The sequence below is a fragment of the Tachypleus tridentatus genome, chromosome 2 (genome assembly GCF_004210375.1).
Source record: "Tachypleus tridentatus isolate NWPU-2018 chromosome 2, ASM421037v1, whole genome shotgun sequence".
NCBI lineage: Eukaryota > Metazoa > Arthropoda > Merostomata > Xiphosura > Limulidae > Tachypleus > Tachypleus tridentatus.
The window spans coordinates 75,020,434-75,034,253 of record NC_134826.1 but is presented as its reverse complement, the minus strand read 5'-3'; the positions used below and the strand labels follow the sequence as shown (position 1 = coordinate 75,034,253).

Below are 13,820 nucleotides of genomic sequence, written 5' to 3'. Positions count from 1 at the left end.
ACGTTTATAAAACTGAAGTTTTTTTTTAAAAGTGTTGTAGAATTGGATTATATAGCAGGTATCATATGATGAAGAAAATCAGAATTTGTTTTGACTGTGCGCAAAGTGGGGTGAAGTGAACAACTAAGCGAGTGAGCAGAAACTGAGAGAGAGGAACTAAAAACTTATAGCACTTCAGATGAGAACAGTTCGACAGTGTGCGTTACAATGAGGCCTGGCATGGGCAGGTGCGTTAAGGCGTTCGACTCGTAATCTGAGAATTGTGGGTTCGAATCCCCATCGCACCAAACATATTCGCTCCTTCAGCCGTCTGGGCGTTATAATGTTACGGTCAATCCCACTATTCGTTGGTAAAATAGTAGCCCAATAGTTGGCGGTGGGTCGTGATGACTAGCTGCTTCCCTCTAGTCTTACACTGCTAAATTAGGGACAGCTAGCGCAGATAGCCCTCGTGTAGCTTTTCGTGAAATTCAAAAACAAACTAATAAACAAGCGTTAGTATGTCAGCCATCGAACATTCAACATATTATGAACTTAAATATATATTATATTCTTTCGCTACGCACGAGATCAATGTTATTTACTCAGGGCTTGAATAGTCTTGGTAGTTTGGAGGGAGTTTTCGAATGTTTTGGCAAACTGAGTAAGTGATTGTTTCGTAATTCTGAACAGAAACTAGTGAACGTAAAAACGCAGCAAAAGTAGTGCTATTCCATACAATTATATTAACAAAAATAGCATATATGAACAATATATTCAGAATTTTAAACCAATAAAATACAATTAGTGTTTGAAATTATCAAAAATGTATGCCTTTTATCCATTAAACTATCCAATTAAACTTAATTTCACACCATAAACCTATTGTACTGAGATGAATGTAGGGTATTTCACAGATATCTGATAAAATATTGAAATAATACAACTAAAAATCTAGAGGTGATGGACAAATACTAACTATCAGGCCACTGCATAAGTAATGTCCGAAAATTTAATACAGAAGGTGCATTATTATTCATGTCTTTGTTGAAGGCTTTAATGACTAAAATATATAGTAGGACGTGTATAAAAATGTTTAGACAAATTAAAGAAACTAACCCAACTTTTTTAGATCATTAATCATATAAAACCCTTATGAAGATGGATGTGTCTAAGGAGCCAATTAGATATATAATGCTTCATGAGTTTTAAAAGAAGCAATAGTGCAGGAGAAACTACACGAAACATTCAAGGTGTTTATAGTGCGGAGTCTCTATGAAAAAAACTGTCGAAGGTGGTTTCAGAAGTTCAGATCAGGTGACTACAGCTTAAGTGATGCGCCTCATTCAGATCGTCCTGTTGAGTTTAATGATGACTTGCTGCTGGCTACAGTTGATGAAGAGTGTACTGTAGCAGTTAAAGAACGAGCACAGAAGTTTAATTCAACCCATTCAACAGTTCGCCGTCATCTGCAACAGCTTGGAAAGGTGTCAAAACCTGGAAAATTGGTCCCTCATGATTTGACAAAAGCCAACCTTAGAGCAAGAGTGGACATTTGCATTTTCTGCAATCTTGTGAACGTAAGTTACGTTTTTTTTTTGGAGAGGTTAGTGACTGGAGATGAAAAATGAATATTTTCTAAAAGTGTTAAGCGCCGCAGACAATGGCTCAATACATGTAAACTGGCTAAAGGACAGTCCAAAATGGACCTCCACCCTAGGAAAGCCTTGTTAAGCGTTTGGAGGGATATTGTTGGTGTGATCCACTTTGAGTAACTGCCACTCAATGTAACGATTACATCAGACTTCTATTGTAAACAGTTAGAGCGCTTGAAAGTTGCACTGAAAGAAAAAAGGCCTACTTTGATCAATCATAAAGGTGTTCTGTTACACCAGGGTAATGCCCAGCCCCGTACAGCAGGGATTACATCTGAAAAGATTGAAGAGCTAGACTGGAAAAAACTTCCACATATTCCTAATTCTCCAGACCTTGCCCCATCTGACTATCATCTATTCCGAAATTTGCAGAAGCTATATTGATGGAAAAGAGCTTGGAACACGTAAAGATGTCAAAACTACCCTCTCTACATTCTTTATCTCCAAACCCAAATATTTTTATAGAAGTGGCATTCAGAAGCTTTTGAATCGTTGGCAGGAAGTAATTAATAATAATGACACATAAATTATTGATTAACTAACATTAAAATCGTTTGAAATCCTTTTTGTTTTTCTGAACCTAAAATCGGACATTACGTAAGGGATGACCTGATACATTTTTGAAATCAGCACCATCAGATTACCCCGTATCATTTGAGATTTTTCGAGTTGCAAAGTTTTTTGTCGTTCAGTGTAATAAAAAAAATATTAGAATAACACGAAAAGGACTTTTTATCTCTATTTACCAAAATTATTCCTTTATATCAGCTTGCAACATATGTTTGGCGAGGAGCCTATTAATTAATTAACCCACAACTACATTTGTACAAACTCTTGAATTAGAGAACTTCCTATTTTTATTTTTACAATGTTCCTAACTACCGTATTGTGGGTAAAAATGCTGTAATACTTAAAATTAAAATTTATCTGCTATAAAAGTTGCTGTTATTGTATTTTTTTAAATTTATAACATAACCTGTTTTGTTGGCCTTTGTCAATTTTCTTTTTCTCCATTTCAGTTCTATTTAATATGAACATTCTTTTTGTTGGCCGGAAGTGTACTTTTGTATAACGATAATCAACTCATGGGCAAGTGTTAGTGTTAGGCCTGATGTGGTAAACGTTGTAAGAAATACAAACAAACAACAATGATTTGATTGTGATTAATCATATAAGTATTATTAATTATAGCCATAAAGTAGTAGCACAAAGAAAGGATAGATCGTAAGTAACCGAATTACAAAAAACGATGCTGTAGGATATCTACTATCATGTGAAAAAAAAATTCAATTTCATGTTTCAGATTTGGTAAGTTACATTGTCCGTTGTTTATACGATATAGTATAATTAAATACAACTATCAGTGTATCATTTTCAGCATCATTGTCACGATGGTTTAGAAATATAATTATATCATGGCTTCTTCGTTTGTTTAAACTCTGAACACATGCAACACGAGGCCCGACATGGCCACGTGATTAGGGAACTCGTAATCTGAGGATCACGGGTTCGAATCCCCGTGACACCAAACATGCTCGACCTTTTAGCTACAGGGGCGTTATTATGTTACAGTCAATCCTACTATTCGTTGATAAAATAGTAGCCTAAAAGTTAGCGATGGGAGGTAATGACTATCTGTCTTCCCTCTAGTTTTACACTGCTAAATTAGAGACGGCAGGCGCAAGTATCTATCGAGTAGATTTGTGCGAAATCGAAACAAACCAAAGCTGCAACACAAACCATCCAGTTATTGCAGACATGTTTGGGTTGTTTAGATTAGACAAAAGGAAAATATTTGGGGTCTAGGTCGATGTACCAGACCTAATCTGACCAGAGACCATGAGAGCCAACATAAAGAAATTAACTAGTTGTAAAAGTGATAGTTTAATTGTATTGATTAAGCTGAACAGTGGATCCAGGTTGAATGAGGAAAGAACTTATTCAAAGATATCCCAATTAATATTTCATACCAGCTGAATTGGAGAATTTGTTAATTAATTACTGCATTGACAACAAAACATAAAACAATTGGCATAATAGTACCATTTTCTTCATAAAGGAGGCTTGGAGTCATATGTAAGAAATCATCAGTTTCAGTATAATGTGAACTAATGACACAGTAAAGTCTAAAGGTACAGTGTTGAAGAAGATGCTTGATGCATTAGAAAATGATTTCCTCAGCAGTTCTTAAATTTATAATGCCATTTCTACAATGAAGAGTGAATATAAGAAGGACTGTATAATGTCCATTATGGTCCACAAAGTATAATCCATATAGATTTAATCATGTATATTTTCCTTAATATATATTTTTTTATAATTTTAGAAGTGTGCTTAACATTATTCATCAAGATTTGTTGAAATAGCCTTAAATCTCCAGTTTCTAGAATACCTCTCTATCCTAGGCTGTGTACTGAAAGAAGCCGAGCTGATTTGCGCGGCAGGCACTGAAAAGGTCAAAATTTGAATTGTAATCAAATGTGCCATACACTGTCAATGTTTTTTGACAATTAGGAAATTACACTGATAGTGTAAAGCACATAGGACAAACTTAAAAAGGTAAATGTGTGAGTGTGTCTATGTATGTAATTCAGCATACTCAGTGGGTGGTTTTGTCTCTCACCATATCAAACCTGCTTGTCAAAATTTCACCCTGAAATAAATTTTTCTTAATGTGACTGCACAACGTGTGTGTGTTATTGTTATCTAATTTTTAATTAGTTCAAATTTAGTGACAAGTAGTAGACTATTGAATGACAATTGAGTGACTGTATTTACTAACATCTGTTTACACAATGCAAGTATTTCCCAATTGCTCTCTGAGTGAGATGAGAAAGTATAAAACTGTAAATAAAGTTCACAAAAATAATTGAATTATTGTGTTCTTGTTTTGTAAGTGTAACATGAAAAATAACATCATAACTTGTAATCTTGCAATATAATTTATTTTAATTATACTATGGTATCATACTGACAAACACAGGCTGACAATGAGGTCATTACACAAAGTATGCAATGTTTAGTTTTATATAAGTTAGCTAGTTTTTGCTGTTTCATAATATTCAAGCTCTGGATATGCTGTTAATATATCTTTTAACTTGTATTGTTCAGAGCAAATCTTAAGCTCAGGATGTAGGTTTTGAGCTTTAAGATTAGCTGCTTTTTCTCTCTTAAAATGTTATAAATCACAAATATAACTTTGAAAGAGATAGATTAATAAACTCAAAACTTTAAGCTCCAGCATTAGATTATATTATTATATTAGATACAGTTTATAGTGGTTTCATTAAATGACTGAATATAATTGAAGTCACCATAAATTGGTTCATCACAAAACAATAAAACTTGTAACACAACCATTTTCAAAGGTAGACCTTTACTTTTAATGAGTGGCTTGGAAAAGAAAGATAATATGTAGTTCAAGAGGCTTGGATTTTATTTCTTTTACTCCATTATTATTTTTTATTTGAATGTGATATTTTATTATTAGAAATATATTTTTATAACAGGGTGATTTTGACTTGGTGCCACATAAAAAACTTAAAAAAAACTGTAGATGTGGGTAATAAGGTAGCTAATTACACAGATGAGTCTTTGGATGGAAGAAAACAAAAGGTTGTTATAGAGTTAAGACAAATTGGATTAATGTCACAAGTAGGCTATCCCAGGACTTAGGACCACTGCTCTCCTTGATGTCAAGACTCAGATGAAGGAACTGTGAATACATTACTTAAATTTACTGATGTAAATGACTTGTGTGTTACAAGATGTGTTGAGGATGCTGCTGCTTTACAAAAGGATTTAGATCAGTTAGTGACTTGGATAATTTAATAAATGGCAGATGGGGTTTAATTATAATAAATTAAAGATAATGCACATGAGTTTTTGTAATTTGAATGGGAATAACATTAATTGTGTTACGAAGAAAGAGGATGTTAGTGTAATAGTCAGCAGTCTCTGAAGCTGTTTAATCAGTGTGTTGTTATTAGTGGTAGGGTGAATAGGATTTTAGGTTGTATCAACAGAAATATTGAATACAAGTGAAAGAGGTTATAATTTAATTTATACAGGTCACTGGTTAGGCCACATTTGGAATATTATGTTCAGTTTTGGGCTTCTTACCTTAGGAAAGACATTGTATTGTTGGCAAGTGCTCAGAGAAGAGTTACTACAGGGTGTTCAGAAAGTCACTGTGTAGTTTTGTCTGTAAATAAATATATAAGTGCACAGTGACTTTCTGAACACCCTGTAGAATGTTACATGGGATGGAATTGTTCTTGTATGAGGCTGAAATCTCTCAAATTGTTCTCTTTTGAGAAAAGAAGATTTAGGGCAGATCTGATTGAGCTGTTTAAGATTGTAAAGGGAACTGATGTTGATACATCATTTTTCATATTTAACAGTGAGAATACTGAGACTATGGGACACAAGTATAAATATTGGCAGGGTAGGAATCATCTTCAGCTGAGAATGTTTTATTTTTTAACACTGTGTTTGGCTTTTGGAATGGGTTGCCTTCAGATGTTGTAGAAGCAGTAAATTTAAGAAAAAGTTTGATAGATATGTGAATGATAAGGGCTTACTTTAGTTTTTTTTTTAAAGTTAATTTAGTTTACAGGATGAAACAGCCAAGATGGATCAATAGGTCCCATGTTGTTTCAAAACGTTACAATATAGTTGTGTTGACTTTGGAACTTCGAATAAGCAAAATACAATTTAATCAATTTTGTTGTGGCATGAGTTCTAAAAAGTAAAGTGTAGGCTGTGGTCTGCAGAGCTTGATTACAGGAACAGAATAATATCAAAATGAAGTATCCTGCAAGATTTAGTGGGGAGAGCAGGGGGGGACTGGGGCAACCACCCTGCAGATGTTTCTTGTAATATTAGCTTACCAATTCTCTTATAATGTGATTGGCACCTGCTATATAATCAGAATCAATCCATTCATTATCATACCACAGATACAAGTTTCTCATGTTAAGATACTATTTCAGTTTATAGAATTGACAGAAATATACAGTATTTTATGTGTAAGACTCTTAATATAGTTTTCATTTTAAACTGATATAATAATGTTTACATAAACTAAAAATATTTTTTTTCAAAGTTTAAACACTTAATGCATTAAATGGATTCAAACATTTCTAACAACAGAATTTTCTATGATATTATTTTGATTAATGCACTTAAGGCACATTTTTCTTACCAAGGGCTTTGTATTAATTTGAAGAATGAATTTTGAATTACCTTGAACAGATGCTTACAATTATATGACCCATTATGTAGGTTATAGACACTCATGAATGTAGGACCTGTTATGTAGGTTATAGATGCTTATGAATGTAGGACCTGTTATGTAAGTTATAGACATTCTGTTATATAGGTTGCAGACACTTGAATGTAGGACCTGCTATGTAGGTTATAGACATTCATGAATGCAGGCTTGATACATAGGTTATAGACACATGAATGTGGGACCTGTTATGCAGATCATAGACACTCATGAATGTAGGACCTGTTATGTAGGTTATAGACACATGAATGTAGGACCTGTTATGTAGGTTATAGACACACATGAATGTGGGATCTGTTATACAGGTTATAGACACACATGAATGTGGGACCTGTTATACAGGTTATAGACACTCATGAATGTGGGACCTGTTATGTAGGTTATAGACACTGATGAATGTAGGACTTGTTATGTAGGTTATCATTATATTGGCATATAGCTAGAAGTCCAAACAACAGAGATGAAGCATGATTTAATAAAAATTAACAAGATACATTCCTCTAGTACATTATTTTGCCACATGAAGAAACCAGAAGAGAAACTCCTGCTAGCTATAATAACTTTGAATGCTGCCTCATGTTGATTAGAATTTGTAGTTTTGAAATTTGTGCAAATTTAATTCCATTGCAGGGCCCAATCCAGAATTTTTCCAGCTACAATTTAATGGTTTTAAGGAAATTTTAAAAAGTTCAATTCATAAATGTATAAAAGGTGACTTGGATTTGTGAAATAAAAACTAAAAAAAACAAACACATTATTTACAAAAAATATGCAAGTTTGTAAGTTGGAAAGTACTATGATCTGGTTGTTTTTGTTAGTTGGCTAGTACTATGATCTGGTTGTTTTTGTTAGTTAGTTACTACTATGATCTGGTTACGTTTAATTAGTTTGTCAATACTTTGAAATGGATTTTTTTATTAATAGGCCATAACTTTGACCTGGCTATGTTTTATTAGTTGGTTAGTACTATGATCTGGATGTGTTTTATTGGTTGGTTAGTTCTGTGAAGACCTGGCTATGTTTTATTAGTTGGTTAGTACTATAATCTGGATGTGTTTTATTGGTTGGTTAGTTCTGTGAAGACCTGGCTATGTTTTATTAGTTGGTTAGTGCTATGATCTGGTTATGTTTTATTAGTTGGTTAGTACTACATTGTGGTTATGTTTTACTTGTTGTTTTGTACTCTGGAGATCTGATTATGTTTTATTAGTTGAATAGAACTATGATCTCATTATTAGTTTTAGATCTCGTTTTATTAGTTGTTTAGTACTATGGTCTGGATGTGTTTTGTTAGCAGTTTAGTACTATGGTCTGGATGTGTTTTATTAGCAGTTTAGTACTATGGTCCAGATGTGGTTTATTAATGGTTTAGTACTATGGTCTGGATGTATTTTATTAGTTGGTTAGTATTATGGTCTAGGTATGTTTTGTTAGTTTGTTCTATAAAGACCTGGTTATGTTTTATTAGTTGGTTAGTACTGTGATCTAGTTATGTTTTATTAGTTGGTTAGTACCATGGAGACTTGGTTATGTTTTATTAGTTGGTTAGGACTGTGAGTTTGTTGTCTTTTATTACTTGCTATTTTTTTATATTTGGTTTGCTTCTTGAACTGGTTAATGCCAGTAATTATTCCAATACAATTACTTGCCTCTTCTCACATTTACAACTATTCTTTAATGAACTGCTTTCTAAGAGAGTGCAAATTTTTGCTTGCCACTAGTCTTGAAAGTCATCTATTTCCACATATGTACCATGTGGTTCAGCTGTGTTTCAGGCATATAAATTTGCAGTAGTCCTTCAACAACGGGGGTGTAACAAACCCTTCTATTGCAGCTGAACCACTTCTTCACTTCTTGATTTGATATGACAGTGTTAAAACCCAGTGTTTGATTTCAGACATTTTTTCCTGTAGTGTATTTTAAAAACATTCAGTTACTGATTTTCACATTTCAAAATATTATTTATAACTCATTATTGAGTTGGATTGCTTTATTTGGTTGTGAATTTTGTTTCTCACTCAGTTACTAGCAGTAAGTCAATATTTATGTATTCACAGTTTAATATTATGACTACAATGACTACCAATGGTATCAGTTTTCAGCAGTCTGTGACAATTACTTCAATTGCAACATTATAATTCGAGGAACTGTTGGCCACATTTTGTGGGAGATAGCTTATTTCATGCAGGCTGATAGATCATATGATCTATAGGCAATTCTGCCATTACCTGAGGACTAAGATTAGGATGACACAGACTTGGACAGTCTTCCCCTTTTCCTTCTGTGCTATGCAGGCACATTGTCAGCTTTTTAAAGCACCAAGAACTACATCAATCTTTATATACCTGTTATCACAGGTATGCTAAGTTTTTGTTGCTTTAAAGCATCATTTGATTCTTCCCCTTCATTTTTAACTGCATTTTCTAGTTGAAAGGTTAGTTTTACTCCCATTTGTCTGATATTGAGATCCATACAAAATGTTTGACAGATCAGTTATTTGTGGTGTAGCACTAATATGTTTCACTTCCTACATACTGCAAAAACTTATATCAATGTTTAGCAAACCTTAGGGTCATTTGAGTTTTGTCAAAAGGACTTTCTCTCCTTATTTTTGTCTCAGTTTATTTTACTCTATCAGGGTCCTGTTTCTTGCCAATACCTTAAAAAGTAGTTCACGACTTGTGCTATTGAACAGGTTTTTTTTGTACTTCCACACTTCTGTTCCTTTGTAGATCTACTAATCCTTAGTAGATTCCTTTGTGTAAATTTTAAAGGTGGGGATAGGAATTTCCATTACTGATTCTATAAGTTTATATTTTGTTTTGCAGAACCACATTTTATTGTATTTTGGTAAAAAGAAATTTATTTTTGTACTGGGAGGACTGACAGTGTCTGAATCTATAGCATTCAATTTTATTGTAGCTTTACAGTACATGATGTCATAATATCAACTACTTAGAAGTTAGCTTTTTTCTTCATTAAAATAATTAGTTGTGGGGTGGTTTTAAATCCAAATGTACTTGCCATATGATTCATATAAATCTTTATTAAATGAATAAGTGTAAATACAGTGGAGCACCATTAAGCCTCGGTATTTGGGGGGTCAACCTGCTTAACCGCGGCTTAAGTGGTCCGTGGCTTAAACCTTTGTGACTGAAAAGCCGAAGTCGCCAACAGCTCCGCCGAGGAGCCTCATCCGGGCCATTGCGTGATCATTATAATATTAATGTATAGACTATTCAGATACAATTGACAAGTGCTGTTTTAACACAAACGACCAATGCATTGCGATGGTTTGCTTTTCCCTGTAAAATTTCGTCTTCCTGTGTTACATGCAGGTCGCCATGTCAGTATGATATGCTCACTATTAATTCAGAAACTGAAGTGATTTCTATTGGGTTTGTGGCCAATATTTATACAACTCGATAAAAATATCGGATTATCGAATTAAAAATAATACTTTAATTATTGATCACTTTTTTCACGGATTTATCGCGGATTAACTTTAATGTATCGAGAGGTGTGATTCGGTAACAATGGCAGCCTCCATAAAGCTGACATAGAGAGCGGATAAGGTAGATTAACGGTCGATTTCTATTGTAATTTATTTTATTTATTTTCCAAATTAAAGCAAATCCTTTTTAAATATCCCCTTGAAGTTATAAAGACAAGAAGAGTGTGAGAAACTTTAAAAAGCCAGGTAGTAGATTTAATACATCAAAAATTTTGGGACAAGACTTGCTACAGCAGCTTAAGCGATTTCACGGTTTACTGGTCCGCGGCTTAATGGCGCTCCACTGTACTGTAATATTATTAACTTGCACCAAACGCTGCACCTCTTTTTCTTCTAACCATTTAGGGCAAAAATGAAAGTAGGATGGGTGAGAGCCATTACAATTGATGCAATGAGGGCCCATTTCACATTCATAGGCATCATGGTCCTTGTCATCACAAAGAGCACACATCAAAGAACTACGATATGATGTCTTTGAGTGACCAAACAGTTGACACTGGAAACATCAGAGTGGGTTTGGAATGTACGGTCATACTCTGCAATTAAGATGACCTGCCTTGATGGTAGCAGATGGACGTGATGATGTAAATGTCAGAATGAGGACATTGGTCAGCATCGTAATTCCACCTTTGCGAGTGGAGATACGCCTCACTGCAGAAATGCCTTGAGTGGAGAAACCAGCAAGAATCTTTGACTCAGAGATGTTCTTCAAATCCCTCTCAACACTAACTCCTCGTGATGAATTCAAAGTAGCATGAGGTGTAACCTCAGTAGGTATATCCCCAATTGCCTTTGAATGCAAGAGGATTTTACTGTGTTGAGATGTGGATATTTCTACCAATATGTCACCAGATTGAAGCTTCTTTACTGACTTTGGAGAGCCAGCAAGTCCCTCTAGTCTCTTCTGAAGGAAAACGGGAGACATTTGCCCTAAATGTTTGTCTGAAATAGAATTTAGCATAAGAAAATGAGGTACAACAGGTGTTACAGATATTGAAGATTGCTGCCCAGAATCTTCAAGACATGGTTGTTTACTTATAGGCTGTTTTTTTACTATTTTCACTAATTTACTAATGACCCCACCCACCATGGATCCCTATGAGGAGATGCACTACAATGTCAAACAAGAACACTGCAGCAATGCCACGGTTTCATGAGCACTATACCCAAACATCAGCATCAGATATAATGTCCATAACACCTCTTGAGAACATCCAACACAGGTACTTGGTTGATCCTAGCCCAGGTGGACCAGCTAACTGACCCAAGGGGGCCACTCTAAGATTGCCTATCTACAGGAATTCAAGGTCAAAGTGGTGTGTAAGGGTTGCACCCCTAAACCATCAGGATCCTCTCCTCCCCTTCACAGGTCACCATGCACGACAAACACGTGGGTGGATGTTTATGTCCCATAGGAGGTAAACTGAAAGAACAGAATTTTCTTTCAGAATTGTGATGTTTTAAACCATTTTGAAAGAATGAAAGCCATTACTTCACCACTAAGAATAAAAGCCATGTTTTTAAATATTGAAAGTAGTATATTCACTTTTTCAATACTTTAACACAAATGTGAACTAATGTGTCCATATAGGCATTAATTGTGAATGGTGTCTTTTCTTATATATCAGTCTAATCCAACATGATTGTTACATTCAGTTATTCAATACGTGAGAATATTGGTAGGATAAAGGCATATCATTGACTGTTTTCAGAACATTACCAGCTTTCACACAATATTTCTACATGTAGGTAAAGGACTGTATGAAGATAGAAATGGTGATCTTTACTTGTATAAATTTAAAACTTTTTTTTTTAAATCTTTACAACCTTTTTGTGCTGAAAGATTTACTTTCCGATTTGTATATATAATAGCACATCTGCATTTTACAAAACAGTCCATGAAACTCAGGAAATGGTGCAGTTAATGTATCATACTTCATGTGGACTGTGCTCACACTGAATATCTGGTTATCTGTTTACTTGTTTCCTTTTGGAATCTCATAAAAGTTTCTTAGGTAAAATGTTATTTTTTAAATTAATAGTCCTCATTCAACAAACAAAAAAAATGTGTACTTTTCTAAGTTTTTGCATAATTAATAGATACAGAAATATAATTTTGACAGCTTGTTGATTTCAGTGTTTGTGTTTAATGTAGGTTTGACTTTTTTGATATTTTGGAGTTATAATCATGGATCTAATCCTGAAAGGAATTCTCAACTCTCACCATCCTGAAACATTTAAAGGACAACTTATTAAAAAAAAACTGATTCCTGCAGCATCTCAACCTATTACACCTGAAGGATGTCACATGATCTTTGCTACTTCATGGGACTTCAGTGTCAATGGAGATTCTGAGTTTACTCAGGATATTAGTATGAAGGTCAGTTTTTTTTGTTTTTTTTTTATATAAGTTCTAATTCTCTGAGAATGTGTAGGTTAAAATGAATGCCACTGGTCTCTTTACAGAGCTACCTTTAAAACATAATGAAACTATTTGGTTGTCAACAAACTTGGCATCAAGATATAGATTATTATTCCAGTTTAATATTATGTAAAATGCAATTTCTTAAAGTCAAAAAGTAAAGTTTTTACTAAATTCCCAATGTTCACCTGTCTGTATCGTGTGACACTTTGCTTTGAATTGTTGCCTTTTCTACCTGAAATATGACCTCCTAATTTTCCATGAAATTTTATATCAGTGAACTAAATTGTCAACTTGAACTGAAAAAGTTTTATGCAGATACAAGTAATAAAATGAAGGCCACATGTCATGCTCTTTGTAGAACATTCTGCTTTCTAAAAGTGTTGTAAATTCTTTCTGACATTTGATATTGGACTATTTATAACATATAGAAAATGAAATTTTCAATTTAATGACAGTAATGAAACCTCAAGACCTAGAATAAATGTTTTTCTTTTTAAATTTTGGTATCATTTTCTATTTTATCACTGTTCGAGCTCTGTTTAACAGAATACAGGAATTATTTAATCCATTTCTAGCTTGGTTAGAAAACCAGGTAAATTATACTAGCTTTAGAGAACTATATTTTAGACAGATGAAATATTTTATATTCTACATTGCACATTTGAATTTAAAGGGAAAAGTATGAGACCACGTTATTGTTAAGAAGAAAAAGGGCAAATCTTTGACTTCTATTGTATTCAGGGTTTGAAATTTTTTATTTAAAGCTGATATGTCCATTAAAAAATCAAGTTTGACTGGCACTTTTCCATCTATCACTGGACATTGTGACCGGTGGTCATATTCCTGACATATCAGACACAAATACATCGTCCCTTCAAAAATAAGTGAGACAGAAGCTGTGTATGCACAGCTCAAAGATTTTGCTTAAAAATTTGTTCTATAATGGGTGGAAAA

At 33.8% G+C, this 13,820-nt stretch overlaps 1 protein-coding gene across 7 annotated transcripts in view; it reads left to right on the top strand.

Moving 5' to 3' along the window:
• The first annotated feature begins 2,493 nt into the window (after positions 1-2,493).
• DUBAI (Deubiquitinating apoptotic inhibitor) overlaps positions 2,494-13,820 on the top strand; it is a 40,559-nt gene continuing 29,232 nt past the window's right edge. For 2 of the 7 annotated variants that reach the window (XM_076488591.1, XM_076488587.1), the window contains exons 1-2: positions 2,494-2,942; positions 12,597-12,821. In XM_076488591.1, the coding sequence (XP_076344706.1) occupies positions 12,630-12,821 (192 nt within the window). In that variant the 5' untranslated portion in view covers positions 2,494-2,942; positions 12,597-12,629. Of the gene's footprint in view, positions 2,943-4,014; positions 4,194-11,130; positions 11,860-12,596; positions 12,822-13,820 lie in introns of those variants that run through there. The other 5 variants (XM_076488588.1, XM_076488589.1, XM_076488593.1 and 2 more) reach the window with 5 other exon arrangements.